Source organism: Polistes dominula, unplaced genomic scaffold (genome assembly GCF_049000335.1).
Source record: "Polistes dominula isolate Pdom_NZ unplaced genomic scaffold, Pdom_raw_medaka contig_32, whole genome shotgun sequence".
In the NCBI taxonomy this organism is placed as follows: Eukaryota; Metazoa; Arthropoda; class Insecta; order Hymenoptera; family Vespidae; genus Polistes; species Polistes dominula.
Genome location: NW_028300880.1, coordinates 3,911,738 through 3,930,372, shown reverse-complemented (window position 1 = coordinate 3,930,372; position 18,635 = coordinate 3,911,738). Strand labels below are relative to the sequence as shown.

At 27.2% G+C, this 18,635-nt stretch overlaps 5 protein-coding genes across 13 annotated transcripts; 2 read left to right on the top strand and 3 right to left on the bottom strand.

Annotated features, from left to right (window-relative positions):
* Window positions 1–621: 621 nt before the first annotated feature.
* On the bottom strand, window positions 622–3,632 carry LOC149033589 (uncharacterized). 7 transcript variants are annotated; one of them, XM_089176090.1, is made up of 3 exons: window positions 3,508–3,632; window positions 2,544–2,906; window positions 622–1,979 (listed from the first exon to the last, which is right to left on the bottom strand). In XM_089176090.1, exons 2-3 carry the CDS (start codon window positions 2,897–2,899, stop codon window positions 1,109–1,111), a joined length of 1,227 nt encoding a protein of 408 aa, XP_089032216.1. In that variant the 5' UTR covers window positions 2,900–2,906; window positions 3,508–3,632; the 3' UTR covers window positions 622–1,108. The 7 variants fall into 7 exon arrangements, with proteins under 7 accessions (XP_089032216.1, XP_089032197.1, XP_089032214.1 ...); XM_089176071.1 differs by lacking the exon at window positions 3,508–3,632 and adding an exon at window positions 3,415–3,480; XM_089176088.1 differs by lacking the exon at window positions 3,508–3,632 and adding an exon at window positions 3,359–3,387.
* Window positions 3,633–3,683: 51 nt separating this feature from the next.
* Window positions 3,684–6,321, top strand: LOC107073270 (uncharacterized). 3 transcript variants are annotated; one of them, XR_016177815.1, is made up of 2 exons: window positions 3,684–3,822; window positions 6,184–6,321. XR_016177815.1 is itself a non-coding variant. In XM_015333852.2 (2 exons), the coding sequence occupies exons 1-2, from the start codon at window positions 3,791–3,793 to the stop codon at window positions 4,233–4,235; spliced, it is 306 nt and encodes a 101-aa protein (XP_015189338.1). In that variant the 5' UTR covers window positions 3,687–3,790. The 3 variants fall into 3 exon arrangements, 1 of the variants encoding a protein (XP_015189338.1); XM_015333852.2 differs by lacking the exon at window positions 6,184–6,321 and adding an exon at window positions 3,962–4,235 and having other exon boundaries at window positions 3,687–3,822; XR_016177816.1 differs by lacking the exon at window positions 6,184–6,321 and adding an exon at window positions 3,962–4,551 and having other exon boundaries at window positions 3,709–3,847.
* Window positions 4,699–7,702, bottom strand: LOC107073269 (conserved oligomeric Golgi complex subunit 6). The gene is made up of 9 exons (XM_015333848.2): window positions 7,495–7,702; window positions 7,093–7,367; window positions 6,878–7,022; window positions 6,430–6,641; window positions 6,133–6,356; window positions 5,669–6,060; window positions 5,440–5,601; window positions 5,195–5,356; window positions 4,699–5,069 (listed from the first exon to the last, which is right to left on the bottom strand). The coding sequence occupies exons 1-9, from the start codon at window positions 7,570–7,572 to the stop codon at window positions 4,836–4,838; spliced, it is 1,884 nt and encodes a 627-aa protein (XP_015189334.1). The 5' UTR covers window positions 7,573–7,702; the 3' UTR covers window positions 4,699–4,835.
* Window positions 7,703–8,203: 501 nt separating this feature from the next.
* On the top strand, window positions 8,204–11,629 carry Snx16 (sorting nexin 16). The gene is given in 6 exon segments (XM_089175093.1): window positions 8,204–8,462; window positions 8,783–8,993; window positions 8,996–9,063; window positions 9,147–9,455; window positions 9,563–9,690; window positions 9,763–11,629. Coding segments are annotated over 5 exon segments (741 nt in total). The 5' UTR covers window positions 8,204–8,462; window positions 8,783–8,797; the 3' UTR covers window positions 9,803–11,629.
* LOC107073271 (b(0,+)-type amino acid transporter 1) lies at window positions 11,235–18,635 on the bottom strand. Its single transcript, XM_015333853.2, has 3 exons — window positions 18,095–18,635; window positions 11,538–12,836; window positions 11,235–11,465 (listed from the first exon to the last, which is right to left on the bottom strand). Exons 1-3 carry the CDS (start codon window positions 18,186–18,188, stop codon window positions 11,404–11,406), a joined length of 1,455 nt encoding a protein of 484 aa, XP_015189339.1. The 5' UTR covers window positions 18,189–18,635; the 3' UTR covers window positions 11,235–11,403.

The following is an 18,635-nucleotide window of genomic DNA, read 5'->3' as shown; positions in this document are numbered from 1 at the left end:
AAAATATTGTCGTCTAAAAATTATTGTTCATTTGAATGTATATCAACAATTAACTTAATTTAATCGTATATTTGATTTTTACAGCTGTAAAGTCACTTGACCCTGTACGGCAACTTTTTTTTTAACATGATATTGCTAAATACAATTGTTATATATTGCCGTTAAAAAAAAAAACTGTTTTAAAAAAAATATAGAGAAAAACAAAAAATGAAATTTTTTAAATTTTTACAAAAGTTTAAATTATCGTACATTAATAAAAAAAAGCAATTTTTTGAAAGATTATTGTTGTTTTAAATAGTATTTGGGTAAATGAATGAAGAAAAAATGATGCCATACATTTTAATGCAGACCATATTTTTTGGCAGATAAAAATAACACTACCGTTTTAGGGGTACTTTATGGTTACATCTTTATGGGTACTTTATGGGGTACATCTGATACTGTACGGCATTAACAATTGATAATATGTAAAAATCATTATGCCGTCTATTTAAAGTGAAACAGTGTGAATATTATATCCAAAAAATAAAAACTATCAAACTCAGTATTAACATTTTTCTATAATTTTTGATGAAATATACTTTAAACATTGTCATAATTTGTTTATATAGGAAATATTAATAAAAAATAAGTACTACAATTTTATTGAATAATTTCACATATGTTTAACGATAAGTAAAAGTAAAATTTTTACAAAAATGAAAAAAATTTTTCTCTTTTTTTTCTCTCTTTTTTCTCTTTTAAATTATAATTCGTCATCAGAATCGTTTTCTACGATGCTTACGTCCAATACCATCGTTACTTTCCTCAGAAGATGTTTCAGCTTGTGGAGCACGATCTTGAAACGAAATTCCAACCGTATCGTGCATGGTATCTTTAACATCACATGTTTCCACGTATCGATCAAAATTATCGAAAGCAAAACCACTATTGAGAGATGGTTGTAATACCATACCAGCAAGGCATACTTGATTTGTTTCTGAGATTGCATAGGTTGCTTCCGTCTCCAATTCTAATACTTTTGAGTATGAAATGTAATGTCCGTAGGAATGTAAGAGGCGTACAAGCTTTTCACTACTACTCAAACTTTTTAATGTTATTCCAAGAGTTATATGTTTGAATGTCTTAACCTTGCTCTGTGAATTGCATATATAACATCAGAAGCAGAAGACTTGGCTAACACTAACATTTTCGGATCTTTCATTCTATTTACATCACCTCCAGTTATCAAAAGACAAAAAAACCGTAATAGAGCATATGGAATTTCACATTCACCTTTGATAAGTTGTGGCGCAGTTATATTGTCACTAATTGCATTTTTTTCTGCTCTTAAAACAATGTTGCGTAAAAGTAACGCCGAAGAATTGATAACATTTTCTTCATTAATGTAAGTCATGTCAATATTTTCTAAACTAGCCTTAGTAGAAACAACGTGTTTGCGTCCGCGATTGTTAATAATTTTAACAGACTTTTTGAAATGTTGTACAATTTCTTTTTGTAAATTTGACGTGTCAAAACATTTTGGTAAGTTTTCGTTATTATACTCTTCCAATAAAAACTGTCTAAATACATTAAGCAAAAAAGAATATTGAAATATGTGCATATTATCAACAATTTCCTTTTGAATAAATGTAAACAAATTCATACGAGCTCGCTCGTGTTTCTCTCTCCTTAAGTGCCAATCGGTAATTTCTTTTTTTTGTTTGTACTTGTTCAAATATTCCGTTTTGCAAACTCTGTGATATGGTATGGGTACAGACATGTCTTGACATTGATCAATTCTTTGTAAAATCGATAAATCATAATTTTGAGTAGCTTTACTTATAACTACATGAAATGTTTCATAATTTTTGTCAACTTTAGCGAAGCTACATACCATGAACTGGCGGTGATGTATTTTGCGAACTTTTGTACAAAATACACAAACACTTGCACCATGTTCAAAAGATACGTGCTCTTCATGTTCTTCGTTATTTTCTCTGAAAAAAAAATTATTATTCTGATTATTCATAGTACGTTGAAGATTGTCACAATACTTGTAATTTTAGTTTGATAATTGAACTCTTTACAATTTTTGTATGATTTCAATAAAAAAAAAATTTCAAATATATTTGTCAATAAAGTATTTATTGTATTTTATGAAAAGCACAAAACTGAAAAAATAAATGCTTCGAGATTCCATTTTCTGCACGAAATGTGTATACACAGAGATCGTGTAAACGCACATATACATAATAGTATAGCAATCACATACTCCATTTTGGAGCAAATAATATTTTGTTCGTATGGAAAAAAGTTAATGTAGTTTTCAATTTTGCATTTATTATTTAAAATATTACAATTACATTTAATGCAATACTTTTCACAATGTACGAAATAATATTAAACTTCGAATTCTACGCCTTTATTCATTCATGTATATTTGATGATATTTACTGTCAGATTATATGAAACAAATGTTACTATTAACTAACGTAAATACAAAAATATGAATGCGATAAACGACAAATTTTTGGCTACTTATAATAAATACTAATTATTACCTTCTCTTATTATCGAGTGAATCCTCATTGGCGTCGGGATCAACAACTTCTTCAATTTTGCGTTTTCCAGATAAGTTCGTTAGTTGTTTATAACATTTTTGATGATATCCTTTCTCCTCAAGATCTTTGGGCAATTCGATTGAAGAAACATCCATGGATCTTCTGGAGGTGTTAGGTTGCTGCTTTTTCCTAACCTCCATCGCTTTTATACAATTTTTTAAAATTGCGCTTGTTAAACATTTTATTTTATTGTCAATCGGATCACCCGTTAAACCACAAATAAAACACACTTGCTCATTTTCTTCAACAATCCTTTCATTTTCACTAAAATTTGCCATCTCATCGGGTTCCGACATGATCGAGCTGCAAAATACACAATGTTGACACACTAACTGTTTTTGCGCCGAAATAAAAAGTATTGGGAATGATATAATACAGAATACCTATGTAATATACATATACACATACATATACAATATACGTATATATTATATTGTATGTACACTTACGTACGTATACTACGCTCCTAAACACTATATGTACGTATTAAAAATGTAAATTAACAAACAGACAAAAGTATTTTAATAAATAAAACATTCATTTAATAATTAATATTTACTATTTGATTAATATTAATTTTAAAGGAGAGTTCATTTTACGAAGCAAACAACATAAAATGAAAATTATATATATTTATTATTTTTATTACTCTTTTATGAACATGAACTTTCAGATTTGTACGGCATTGATTTCTTATAGACACTTGCATTAAATAAAAATAAACTATCTAAATGTCGTACAAAAAAATGTCGTACTAAACATAACCCATTTTTTTACATGGATTTTTCGGAAGTTTTTTCCCCTTACAGACCCTTGAACCAAAAAAATATACGGCATGTGGAAAAATGTTATCTATGCATAAAATACTTTCAAAATAAATTAATTTTATGTTGTGTCAAATCACCTCCCAGGACCACTGAAGAGGGGGAGGTTGCAACCCTCGATTTTTCACCCTTGTCGCATGATTTTTATACGGCGTTGCGGAATAATGAATGAGCCTTTTTGCTGGGAAGATTAAAAAAAGATCCGCTAGAGGCAGCACCAGTGGGGGTACATATGTTTTGAATTCTCTATTGACAACAACGTTAAACGTATAGAATTATTACGGAATTAACGGAAGATGATGTACCTGAGGCGAAATTGAAATTTGCAAAAGTGCAAGATCATCTTGTCAGGGACTTAAAACGATGGCCTGCATGTCGTGGCTTAACCGTGTTAGGTAATAAAAATGTCCTAGTTGAAAGGTTAGTTAGTTCATAAATTTTATCGCATATGTCATTGTGTTATTAAACAACAATTTAAAATTTTTTATTATTTTTAATAAATTTTGTTATTGTTTTTTTTTTTGTATATTTAAGAATCGAAGAATGCATTGCAAGTGGTAATAATAAAAAAATGTTCATTGGAATTGATGGTGGTAAATGTCTAGCGGATAAACAGCAACGCATGAAATTACTCAATCCAACTATACCAAGTTCAACATCCTGCACTTTTCCTACTACAAACTGGGCAAATTTTCCATCCCAAGCTATCCCTCGTTCTTTTTGCTATGCTATCATGTATAATTATATCACTACCCGTCCTATTGATACTTTAGATTTGAATGCTACTTTATCTGACGATGATGAATAGCTTCCGAATTGTGGAAACCGAAAGCACTTCAAAGAGGAAGACAATATTGTTTGAGTGACTTTGTGTCAAATATGGAAGATAATGCGAATGATTTGGTATATTACTTAAGACCAGATGTACAATCTTCTTTTCGAGTCACTGTGAAGTATAAAATAAGTATAGCTCCTATTCTCACTTGCACTCAGTTGGACAGCTTACAAGTGACGGCATAGTGCTGAATGTTATTATTTTATGCTCCTGCATATTTCTAAACAGATTTCCTGGTGGTTCAAATGAGCCATCGATTTTTGCCACGGGCCTGTACGGGCCTCACGAAACGAATCACACGTCAATTTATACCTCTATTAAATCTTGAGAGTATACCCTAACGACCCAATAGCAACTTCGCAACTCGAGAGGACTAAAAGTTTCGTCCAATTACAAATATACAATCGAACGGACCTCAGTATAGACTTTTAAAAAATATTGTTATCCAATTTTTAATCATTCTTTTACCTTAGTATAGTTTTATACGGTTATTAGAATAATATAAATTATATTAATAATTATAAATTGATTATTTACATTTTTATTAAATATATTCATTCTCGAAGGTCACAATCATTGGGAAACTAATATTTGTAAAAGTTCATCCGGTGATTTCGTAAATAAACCAGTCGGATTTTTATATAAATTTTTCGGATCGTGACAAGCTTCGTAAAGTTGTTTGTAAATAGCTCCGATTACTTCGAATGAACGTTTCTTGGTAACCTCGCGATGATTGTTGCTTTGTAGTAAATTTATTTGAGGTAATAATAATACATCTGGCATTACTAAAAATGCTTCCAATTTGTTCTAAATAAAATTACAAAAGAAACATGTTAATATATTAGAATAATAAATTATATTAATAGGAATAATAAAATAATGTATTAAAATTATATTAATAAATATTTCAGAAAATATGATTTATTTATTACCGTGAATTCTTTAACACTTAATGGATCCATTCCAGGAATATCAGAAAGAGGACCCTGTTCACGTCCTTGTAAAATAGTATAAATTGATCCGAGATTTAAGTTTGCAACTAAAGAGCTAGCTTGTTCCGATGTAAGCGTATCAATTTGAGCATCCGACTGAGCCTATATTTTATAAATTAAAAAAAGTTAATGCGTGAGAAAAATAAAATTTTATATTAACATTTAAATTAGAACCAATCGTTTACCTGCAATCGTTCTAATCTTTGATCCATATATTCATATAATCCTAATGTTGATTGTATTTGATGCATACAATTAAGAAGATACACAGCCATATCAACCGTAGGTAATCTCGAAGCTGTTTCGTTGACTTCTTGTAATAATGGATCAATGATACACGATACTATCTGTAACAATAAAATTTGTGTTATATTGATACAATTGAATGTATTATATCAATATGATTGTATTTACTTGAAGCATATCTTTTTCTCTATCTTCGGCTATGCTAGCTACGGATAGAATTTCATTCAAGAGGTATAACAATCTTGAAACGGATGGAGCCGGTACTAAGTCATTCCCTGGTGGTTCAGCTCGTTCTCCAAGAGCTATTCTAGTTTCTCTTTGTAATCTACTGAGAAAACTTTTCTCGCTTAATACTAACAAATCATATAAAGTTGAATCTAAATTGCTATCTGGTATAACTTGCTGAATTATAGCACGATAAAATCTTATTAGAGTTGTAACAGAATATAAGACAGTAGCTGGAGCTTCAACGGAAACTATGTGTTCTATTCTTGATTGTAGTGGATGACAAAGTCCTTCCGTAATATTACTTAGACATTGCTTAATTTGATCAGATACATCTAAAATAAATATTCCTAATAATTGTATGCAAAAATTTATTAAGAATAATATTATCGATAGCAATTTCTTACCAGTTTTATCACAATCTTTAACTAAAATCAATATGTTCTCTTTTTCAATAGGAATCGCTTGATGCAACCAAGCAAGCATGTCGCCAACATATCTTTTATGATCATGAGCGTGCATTTCTATAGGATTTGGTGTTCCACCGATGGATTCACCTAATGTTAATGCGTCGATAAAAGAACCTACAAGAGCTGTTCTTCTATTAGCGCAATATTCATCTAAAATATACCTGATAAAAAATTTTTAATAAATAATTGTAAATATGAATTATATTTTACTAAAATATAAAGAGTTCAACGTACTTGAATAAAATAGGTCTATCTTGCAATTTACTCATCGCTTTAACAAGTAAAGGTGCTAGTTGTTCGTCTTCTATATATTTACATTGACTCTGCGTCCACCTGTATAACCTCTCCAAAGCGGCTTCTTGAAGAAGTGTCATTCTTTGCATTATATCTAATGCCAGCGTTTGATAACCAGATTGCATCAATATTCTACAGTTGCTATGTATTTCCTTTAAATTGTAATATTACTATATTTAAATAAATTAACATGTTAAATGCTGAACCAGTCTCTAGGGACTGGTCTTAAAGTTTCTATCCAGACTATGTCGATCAGTAATTGCCAGCATTTTTATATCTTTCTACAACTGACAGATCCTAATGATCTAAATGAAAAGCTCAACAGAAAAGACTCGATGCTTAATGTGTTATATAAACTTGATTTAAAATACTTTATTAAAAATTGTACCTGTACTCGGCTAAGAATAGTAAAAAATTCTTCAGTTATAGGAGACTCTCTATGTGATCCATGCAAACTTGTTATCTCCGATTGAGATAATTGAAGATTCTTGATAAATGCATTTGCAACTTCTTGTTGCATCGATAATACTTGACTACAAATTGTATACAAATGTTAAACATTTTTTCTATAATTAATTATATTACTATTTCGTAATAAAATACCTTTCATTTTGAAGTTTTGTTGTTTGTTCAATTAGTTGGGAAGTTTTAGTTTTTGTAACTTGTAAGCGATTGGTCATACATTGAACTGAAGTATTCATCGCTAATACATCTTGATATATATTATCTAAACAAGCTTTAACTTCTCTAAAAGATGATAAAAAGTCTTCATTAATGGCAAGACTTCTTCTTTCTATTTTACTTCTTAAATTACGACGAGCATTTAATGTGTTTTCCGTAAAAAATGTTGACAATTCTTTCAAAGCTTCCAATGTATCCTAAGAAAAAAAAAAGAAGAAAGTTATATTAAGTTAGAGTAAATTTGATATATATAATAATCAAATGTATTTAAATGTGTATATATATATATATATATATATATATAAATTATAATTATTAAGATACCTTGTCATGTTCTACTCTTGATTCGAGTAATTTATTAACTCGTCTAACCAAAGCTGAATTAGTATTTTTTTCACTCATTGCAATTAACTATTTTCATAATCATTAGAACAGATAGATACCTCTTAATTTATGACAGATCACATATAGTATACGTCACATAAGTGTGGTAAGAAAAATTTAAGGTTATTATGTATATATATGTCTTTCTTTTTTAAGTAGATGGCGCTAACTTAGGTCGATTTAGGTACCTCTTGTAGATCACGCGTATAGATTAATATTTGCCAATCGATATAAACGTTAATGAAATTACCGATTGTGGTTAAATGTAATAATAATGATGATTTATTTCTATTTCAATAAATATTTTAACATATATTATCTAAGCACATAGATTTATCGAAACGTTTTGACACATCAATAAATATTATTTATATGTAATATCAGAGTTATGAAAATAAAAACATATATAATATATATAAATAATAACAAATTTTATTATATATATTATAATATTATAATGTAATATAATATATAATTATATTACATTATTTGTATTTATCCATTAAAAACAACTAATATGATTGGTTAATTTCAACCAATCAAAAGACTTACAAGACAAGTGTACCAATCTGGATCAATATGAAAATTAAATGTCTCTAATCTTTGTCAATTGTAGAGAATTTGTATTTCTAATAATGCAATAATATAAAAGAGAAAAAAAACTAACAAAAATTCGGACGTTGCACTCTCTTGTATGTTTACAATTTAATGGGTATTTAGGTTTTACTGTTCGGTAATCTTCGAGATATGACGTAAATGTCATTTTTTAATTAATTAACTTTTCATACCATACGTCCATTTTTATCTTTTGACCCATAAAAATGAATTCCAAAAAAGTTTATCTTAGTTGATAAAATATTGTATTTATGGGTCATTACCTTTGTAATTTTAATTAACTTATAAGCGAGGTTAGTATCGTTTAATGTCAAAACTTATATATATTTTCTGTCATGTTGTATTTACGATGTTACATTTTCATAATTTGATAAGAACAGCTGGTCTCCTTTTATTATTTTATTTTGTTCAAATTATTTTATGCCAAATGTTTAGTTTTATTAAACATATATATATATATATAAATTATGTTTAATGATATTAATTTATAGTTTCTTTTTTTGTTATTATTATGCTTATTAATGTTAATTTGATTTATTTTTACTTTCAATTAATTTTTAACATTTTTCTTTTTTTTTTGCCTTTGTTTTTAAGTATGCATGGTTTTATTTAGTTTGTTGGTGGTAAAATGTCTACTTCAGAGACTGGTGTGGGATGTATTAGCGAAGTTACTCTTGCTATTAGTAAAGCAAGGACTTCTCAAACAGGATCCATAAGGGTACTCGACAGTCCTGATTCTGATGGATCTGGCCATTCTAATTCGTTTTCCATACAACGATTTAATTATCCTAACGAGAATACAAATTCTAATATTCTTCCACCCCCTTGACAAACGATGACCTAAGAATACCTATCGTTGGTTATGAAGTTATGGAAGAGAGAGCTAGATTTACAGTTAGTATATGTAATGAGTCATACTAAATGAAAATATATCAATTGAATTCTATTTAGAAAACATTTGATATACTTTTATGTAGGTATACAAACTTCGTATTGAATTGAAGAATGGTGATTGTTGGTTTGTCTTCAGAAGATACACTGACTTTGTACGCTTATTTGCTCAATTAAGAAGACAAAAGCTTCCTATTTCTCATTTGTCTTTGCCGCAAAAAAAATGGCTCGGTGACAATTTTGCACCTAGTTTTTTAGAAGAAAGGATACGCGGTTTGCAAGCATTTGTCAACGGTATATTAAGTAATCCAATTCTCATAGGTAGCGCTTGCGTTAGACAATTTTTTTGTTTAGACGAACCACCCGCTTTGTCAGACACTGCAGAAGAATCTAGGGTAAATAACATATATTTTTTTATACTTTTATCAGATAATAATAAACTGTGTTTCATGATATAAAGATAACGTTGATCGTTACGGTTAATAAATGTTTGTCTTTTTAGGCTATTTTTGAAGCAATGGAAGATACAATTTATCATTTAAGACAACAACTTAGAGAACGAGATAATGCTCTAGCAGCAGAATCTGCGCTTTGCAATGAATTACAAAAGAATTTACATCAGATGTTGAGGTAAGTGAATCTGTGATTAAAATTCTAAGGATTCTTAAATTTTTTTTTGATTAATATTAATCAATGTTTTAGCGAAAGACAGATTTGTTCTAAATGTGGCACGACTCAATAAAATCTTTGATAGATTAGATGAATTTTATTATATATTTATTTGAATATTTTTAGAAAAGGAGATTTCTAAGTAAAAGATATTATACAGCTTAAGGTAATGTTTAAGTTATAACATCTGCGTATAGAATGTATAAAATTTGTAATTTTATTATTTAATCTCAACACACATTTAATGTTACGATTAATTTAGTGTAAACAAACAAAGATTTATTAAGTATTCTTAATGTTAATATTTATGAAGGTATCTGCACATATTTTATAATATTTATATGGATCATTCTAGTGAGGTATTTTTTTTTATATTTTTATTTTTTATCATTAATAAGATTTAAAAAGACAATATAGTATGTAAAAATATATATATATATATATATATATTTTTCTTTTTTGAGTCATTATACACATATTGATCTATAGAATATAATAATATACGTCAAGATTATTGTTAAATAAATTTTGTATTAATATTTACATTTGACATTGCAAAGATTTTGATGAAACGTTAACAATCTCTTTAATATTTTTCTATACATTTGTGATTTTTTATAAATAAAAAGTAAATATGTATACGTAATTAACTCATTATTAAAATTTTATGTATGCAGGATGTCCCAAGGTTAAGCAGCCAAACTGTGAACTGTGAGTGGAAATAAGAAAACAATATTTTTTAAAGTTCAGCTAGTAATAAATCAATTACAAAGTTATAAACAAATGAAATTAAAATAGATAACAGAAGATTTCCTAAAAGAGCAGTATTATATCGCTCTGTATTTATTAATATCCATTTTCAATAATGCAATTTGGATTTATTTTGACCTAGGAGCAAATACAATGTTTATCTACGATAGCAAACGATACTTTTAATTACAACAACAACAACAACATAACAACATTTTTGATAATATTCCTATAAAAAGATAAAGAGATGAAATTCCTATTTCATTACAAAACACTATTTGAAGAACATTGCGATCCAATGAAAGATTTGTTTATCATTACTCAACAATGCACGTATTATTATTTCTAATCAATTAATGGAAACGAGTTTAATTTTGTAATTGGTATACAAATTCAGTACAAAGAGACAATTTTTTTTCATCGAAAATATTATTGAGGAACTTTTACAAGATATGATATATTTTCAATTTTTCAGATTAGTCATATACGGGCCCACAATAATCCATATTCTATTTCACCAAAAAATTTCCAATACGAATTTCGGTGTAAAGTTTGGGTGGATATCTTTAGTGATATGCTCCTTGGTCCATTATAAATATGCTGTAACTTATTATAATTTACTTTGTTTATAATTTCAATTAAACGAATTGCAGTTTGGCTAGTAAATCCCAGGATACCTTGTATACATGCGTATAAATCTTTTTGTATTATATTTAAAAATGAAATTATTTTATGAGATCAAAATGATTAGCTAATGCATTTAAATACTCATATTTATTGATATTACAAAAAGAAAAAATAATGAGCATTGTAATAATGATAAATAATTGTACTTATTGAAATTAATAATTTTTCTTAGATTCTTGAATCATTTTAAATAGATAGGTAACACTTGTCTACAAATATTGGTCATAATCTAAGAAATCAGTCTTCTTCATCTGGAGCAACAACCAAACTTAATGCTTGGATCAGGTACATTGATTTAGCTGTAAAAAAATTCATAACATTTACAATTCATCTATTTATTGTAAAAAGAAATTATTGAAAAAGCTACTCACCTAACCAAGAGCTTTTCTTTTTCTTATACACATAAACGTGGTAAACAAGTATACCACACAAAATGAATCCGACAGCAAACAAATATTTGAAGGACGGTTCGTAGATGATAGGAATGACTGCGAGAAAAACAGCAATGAGAAAAACCAACCATGGTATTAAAATTGGTACGGCATATGGTCTAGGCGCATCAGGTTTAGTCCTCCTCATAATAATAAGCGCGATCATAGCAAAACCATAAAAAACCCATGTGAGAAAACTAGCAAATTCGATGAGAGCAGTAATGTCTCCTACCAATAAACAAATCAATGTGAGTATTCCTTGAAATGCTACAGCTGTAGCTGGCGTTAATTTTTCCATGTGTACATAACTGAATATACGAGGTACGTGACCTTCTCTTCCTGCGACATAACACAATCTTGATACACTAAATTGTATACTAAGACCACATCCAAATGTAGAAAATGCGACTCCAAGTGGTATAGCGAAAGATAACCAACTAGGAAGAACTCTTTCAGCCCAAAGAACTGCAACAGCAGGTGCACTGACCATTTCAGGAATCGTTAAAGCAGCCATGTACATCAGATTCATTGATACGTAGAGAACAGTAATCGTTGGTACTGCTATTAGTATACTTCTGAGGATATTTACTTCTGGTTTTTGAATTTCCTCTGTGATTATCGCAGCTGATGACCATCCATCGTATGCCCATAAACCATTGTAAAAAGCTAAGGCTATGTTACCAGCTGACGCAGTAGTACCATGAAACGGATTTTTGAGTAGTTCTGTGTGACCAGTACCTAACCACCATATACCACCTCCTATTACCAGAAAACATGCGGCAACTTTGCATATCATTAATGCATTCTGTACTTTAACGTAAAGTTTCACGCTGGTCAAATTCGTAAAGGTAATCAAACCCAGTGCTAACATAGCAATAAGTCTTTTTAATTGATCCATCGATTCTGGTGGTAAACTGCCCAAGTAGTCAGAAAATGGTTGTACTCCATATTCAGCGAATGTTAATATAACAACTGCGACTTCTGCTGGTCTTAGAAGTATTACATAAACCCAAGAACAAATAAATGCTGGTATTTGACCTGCCCAATAATGCAAAGGAGTATAAGCATCAATAAAGTATGCATATTCCGCGCCGGAACGTGGTACAACAGTACTTAATTCTGCAAATGCTAAAGCACCTAACAGCGAAAGGAAACCACAAGTTATCCAAATAATCAAGCAAAATCCCACAGATCCAGACCTTTCCAAAGCACTAGTTGGCGACACGAAAATTCCTGAACCTGAAAATATAAAAAAAGAATTTTTTTATTTTTAAACAAAATTTATTATTATCTGTAAAAAAAGAAAAAAAACTTTAGTTATAATTCTTTGCCCATTTGTAAATCGTTTAATGCGTGGGTCTAATAATTAACCCCAATTGAACCATTCATTCATAACTCCGTTCAAAAGGGATAACGACAATGATTAACGACATTGTTCTTTAGTTAATGAGTATCATATTATAGAAAATAAAAGAAACAAAAAAAGTAAAGAAAGCAGGAAATGTTAAAAATTCTGACGTAATGTAAAATTTACAACATAATTTAATTTAATAATTAAAAAATTAAAATTAATGATTTGATGTTGTAATAATTAAAATAATTTAAGTTTGTTAAATAACGTAATAAAAAAATTGTATATTATTTTTAAATTACTTACAATTAAATAAATTCTTAATTTAATAGAAAAATAGATATTTTGTTAAGTTAAATAGATGTTAGAGTTCATGTTTCTCAACCTATGAGTCGCAATCCTATATTCAAAATGAAAATTAAATTAATTTAACAAAAATAATAATAAAAGAGAGTATTAACCAACATGATATTTTTTTAATATTTACAATTAAAAAAAGTAGTCACAGAAAAAATACAAATAAAATTGTATTTTCTTATAATATTAATAGGAAGTTTGCTTCTGAATGTTTTCAATTAAGCGTTCATAATTTGGTGTGATTCATATAAGTATGTAGATTCAAAAAAAGAGTACATATATTTGCTACATTTGGTGATATTGAGAAACTTCTCTCGATTGACAAATTACCAAAAATCTTTCTTAAGTTTTTTACCTAGTAAGAGAAAGATTAAATCAATTTGTTGAGTTATCATTTTATTTTTTAATGGGTCTTTTTCAATATTAAATCTGTCAGAAATTGTCTCCTGTTTTGGCTATAATCGATTAAAAAATCGTTTCACGATTAATGTGTTAGTAACTCCTGCTATATATAATTATATTACTATAATAATATTACTATAATTATAACGATATAAATTATGCTACAAACTTTACATTACGTAATTTTATATTTTCAGGTAAGCAAAACTTGAATTTATCAATTAATTAAATTATTTCCTTTAGTTAAATATTTTTCTTTTTCATTGATTGTATGATATTATTTGATCAAATAGATTTTATACGGTAGTATTTGTCAATTGTAAAGTTGAGAAAAAAATTGCTCGGCTGTAATCAATATTAAAAAATAAAAAATGGTTGAAATTTGTAAAATTTATTTGCTTAAATGTTTTTGTTAAATTATTTTTAAGCTAATACACATTTATAACAGTAAACACATCTTATTTAAAAAATAATGTTTAATAACGTCAATCTAACAATAGTTCTTAACAATATTTTTTTCTTGGTTTAATTAAATATGAATAATTATAGTTGCATAATTTAATAATTTTTTAATAATTCAAATAAATTAAAATTAATGAGTTATTAGAGAATTGTTATTGTTATATTTTAATCTTTTGAAGAATCAATTAATGTTATTCAATGATGTCGCGAATTTGTAAAATGTTGACTAAGAAAGATCTACTATTATATATCTTCAAAAGGCCTGGGAATATTTCATGTCGACATTATTTATAATTCTTTTATGTATTATGATCAGTTAATCTTGTATTCTTCTTATCGTATCAAATTGGAACTTATTCAATCATAAGCAATTATTTTATTACCTTTAACTATGGTCTTGTAAATTTATCAAATAATATCTTAATGAAATTGTTTCCATTTATTATATCATGATTGATATTGAAAGAGAAAAAAATAATATTAATAAAGAATTATTTTTAAATAGCACATATTCTATCAGTTCACGATTAGATATTATCTTTTTAAATAATATGTATATGTTTACGTATTACGAATTACGGAACATATTTGAATCAGCACATTTCGTAATGTACTTATTTTATTTTATTAATTATTTATTTATTGAAAATTAAAATAAAATTATAATTGCGAAAAATTAATATTATATACAGGATGTTTGAGGGACAATAATTCTATTTATCTTAAATATCTTCATTGTTTATAATCACATTCAAAATTCTTAAAGGAAAAGGTTGCAATTAAAAGAATTTTTTCTCAAGGTCACTTATATAGAAGATTCAAGGTTATCCATATTCTTTTTTTTTTTTTTAAATGGGATTAAATATTTTTCTTTACGATACGCTCGTAGATTATAAAAAATCAAATAAAAACAATCTACTTGATCATATTATTTTGATTATCTATTTTCACATTTAAAAATTTCACTGTCCACTTTAAATATCTTCGTTATTTCATAATAATATGAATAAATGTTTGTTACAGCAATTTTGAATGACATAGAAGGGGGTATATTGTAATATTTATTTCTTTAATGGGGGTGGTGGCATAAAAAAGATTTCATTGTCATTTTTTCTTAAGGGGCACCATTAGTGTGATCGCTTGACAAAAAGGTAATTTTTGGAAATTCTTTTAAAGAAAACAACTGAATGGAATGTTTTAATTTTTTAAGGAAATATTCGTGAATATTTAATGCACGGAGATAGAAAATTCCCTATCCCCGTGATGTAATGAGTAAATAACAAGATTTCTGGAGCAAACAATTGAAAATTAAGTGAGTTATTCGCAATCTCCCAAGGTTCAAAAAAAAGTAAATCCACCCACTGCTGCAGTTATAGCGACCTTCACAGTGCATGAAATAAAAAAAAAAACAAAAAGTTTATTAAACTAAAAGGAATTGCTCGTTACATAACCCTCGGTCATAAAAAAAAATTGAAATTTAACAAAATGGCGAAATTTAAAAAAAAAGTTGAAAATTTCGCGGGAAAATTTGATGATTTTTGGTCTGCCACAATTACATTTTTTATTCGATCAAAAAACTCGAGATTCATGGTAGGAAAAACATATATAAAAGAAATTGCAACAAGAATCAAATCGATCGGATGATTTGTCTTCGGGTTATAACTGCAGAAAATTTGAAAAATGTAATTTCGAGAAAAACGCGTTTAAAAATTAAGTTACAGATTTAATCGTTATAAATGAAGAAATATCAGATAGCTGTAACTCAAAAATTATATGAGATATGCACTTGAAATTTTAATATGTTATTTTTAAAGGTATAGACTATCGAAATATGAAAAAAAAATCAATTTTTTCAAAATTTTACACTAATGATGCCTTAATGGGATAACCTATTCTTTTTACCACATTACAATAGCCAGTGTTAAAATGGTTTCAGCAAATTATTAATATAAAGGTCATTTAAATAAGATAAATTGTCTTAGATTACAGAAAATATATTCGAAATTGTTATCATTTGCGTCAATGCTGTTATGACGATAAGACATATCAATGGATAATAAAACGTCTTGTTAGTTTTTTGTTTATGTGAACCTTTTTTTTATTATTCTTGTGTCCATTGTTTACTCCTTAAGTGAATCCCACATATTATAAGACACCCTGTATATATTAATTTATTATTAATTAAGATAAAATTAAAAAACAATATTAATTATATCTCTTACTATTGAATAAATCATTAAAAAAACACATTGTTAACTAATAACAACCGATATTATTTTAATAATTAATTAAACAAATAAAGAAGTATTAATTATATTAACATATAATAGATGATAATAAAAGATAATAATTTATACAAGGTATTGTCATTTTTTATCTTTTTCTTTCTTTAATGTATATCATATATAAATTTATATAAAGTTATAAATATGCAGAATAAAATTGAATAAATGTTATTTATAAATTTATCTCGAATAAATGTTTTGTTTTCGAGATATTTAGATGTCTCAATGTAATACTTTGTATATATATATATATTTTGATTGCGCAGTATTGTTTTTCGATTCTAATGCACTTACAGCTTTCACGTTATTACTATTATTGCTATTAATAGTTTTTCTATATCTATTTATTTTACCGGATTACTCATAGCAAGTGCGAATGTTAAAAAAAACTACCACGCATTTATAAAATATAATATGTGTAAATAAAGAATATTAAAAATGACGATTTAATGAAAATGCAAAGTTGCAAAAAATTTGTTGCTTATGTTTTCAACCAGTTTCTTCACCAATTATTCAATGAAATCAAGAAAGATTTATAAATATAAGAAAAATAAAAGAAAAGAAAACGTATATGTTAAATGTTAATAAACTCAATCTGTATAGAGGATTATTTTGAAGGAAATTGGGACAGGAGTTACTGTTCTTTTTGAGACAAAAATAGAAAAAAATGATACAGAAAAAAAATCATACATACACATGTCCTAATTTCTTGTTTTTCGATGTTTCTTTTTCTTTTTTATATAGATGCACCAGTGCAGAATCATGAAATGTGATTAAATTTTATTTTCTAATGCAATCTAATTTTTTGTTGTCCAGATATCCAATAACTATAGACTATAGACCTTTCGATGACCTTGAGTTAGTAATTTTTAATTTGCAGAGAAAATAAAAGGGATATCAAATGATTAAAAAATTAAAATTTTATAGTGCCGTACGATTTTTTCCACTATCATGTTTTTTTCTATTTTTATTTTAGAAAGAGCATTAATATGTTCCAATTCTTAAAATCATCCTTTATATATTATGTGTGAATAAAATGCACATATATATGAATGTATAATAACATATATATATATATATATATGCCCATAATTATGAAAGTAGTCTAAGTCAAAATTAATAAAAAATGAGTTTATCAGCTATTACGCACTACACTATTTAAACTAAATATATTCAATGTAATTTTTACAATATTATCAAAAATGAATAGTTAGATAATGTTTGTTATTTCAATATTGTGTAGAATTCATATAGTGTTCAAGTATAAATCTTTAAATATCTCGAAACAAGAAATATATGACTTAGACCACTTTCATATATTTCTTGTTGAAGAAGTTATTAAAAATGCTGAAAACGTATATATATATATATTATTAAAAAAAGGGAAAAAAATACTGACATGAGACTGATAGCTCTTCTGCGTAAAATAACAAAGTGACCGATAAATTCCGATAAATCACGTTTTCAGCATTTTTAATAACTTCAGCATCATTCAAATTGCGCGTGTTATGCTGTTAGTTGATAAAATCATTGAATGTTAAACGTGTGAACAATCTGTTTTTACGTATCATTATAAAAAAAGAGAAATTTAGCGAGCAAATATAAGGTAATAAAAAGAAAAAAAATTTGTTTCTTTTTACCTATCATAACCGCTAGAATTATACTGACGGCACTGAAAAGTCCAAGTTCTCGTTTCAATGCGACCTTTTCATTTCCTTTCTCGTCTTTAGCCATTTTCCTTTCAAATATCGTTTTTATTATTTACACTTTAAAGGAAAACCGTTTTTAATAAACGTTTTGTTGAATTGTTCAACTGTCATTGGTGATACACAAACAAACTGTATAATATTGTTTATAGATCCACATATATAATATTTGTAAAAAAAAAAGATAAATAGAAAAAAAAAGAAAAGGAAAAACAAAGAAATACTTTTTGTATATCACGATCACTGTAATGATTACGATTTAATTTATATTAAAAAATCGATAATTAGATTTTATATTATTAATAAATTATAATTTTTATCTCTCATTATGTTTAACACTTAAATTGAAAAATACAGAAAATAATTAAAAACAAGAATTATATAATATTATCACGCGTTTTTCATACGTGTCGAGCTTTCGATGTTGCTCGCAATTCGACTCGTGATGTTATCACGAAGAGATCCAGAATGAGAC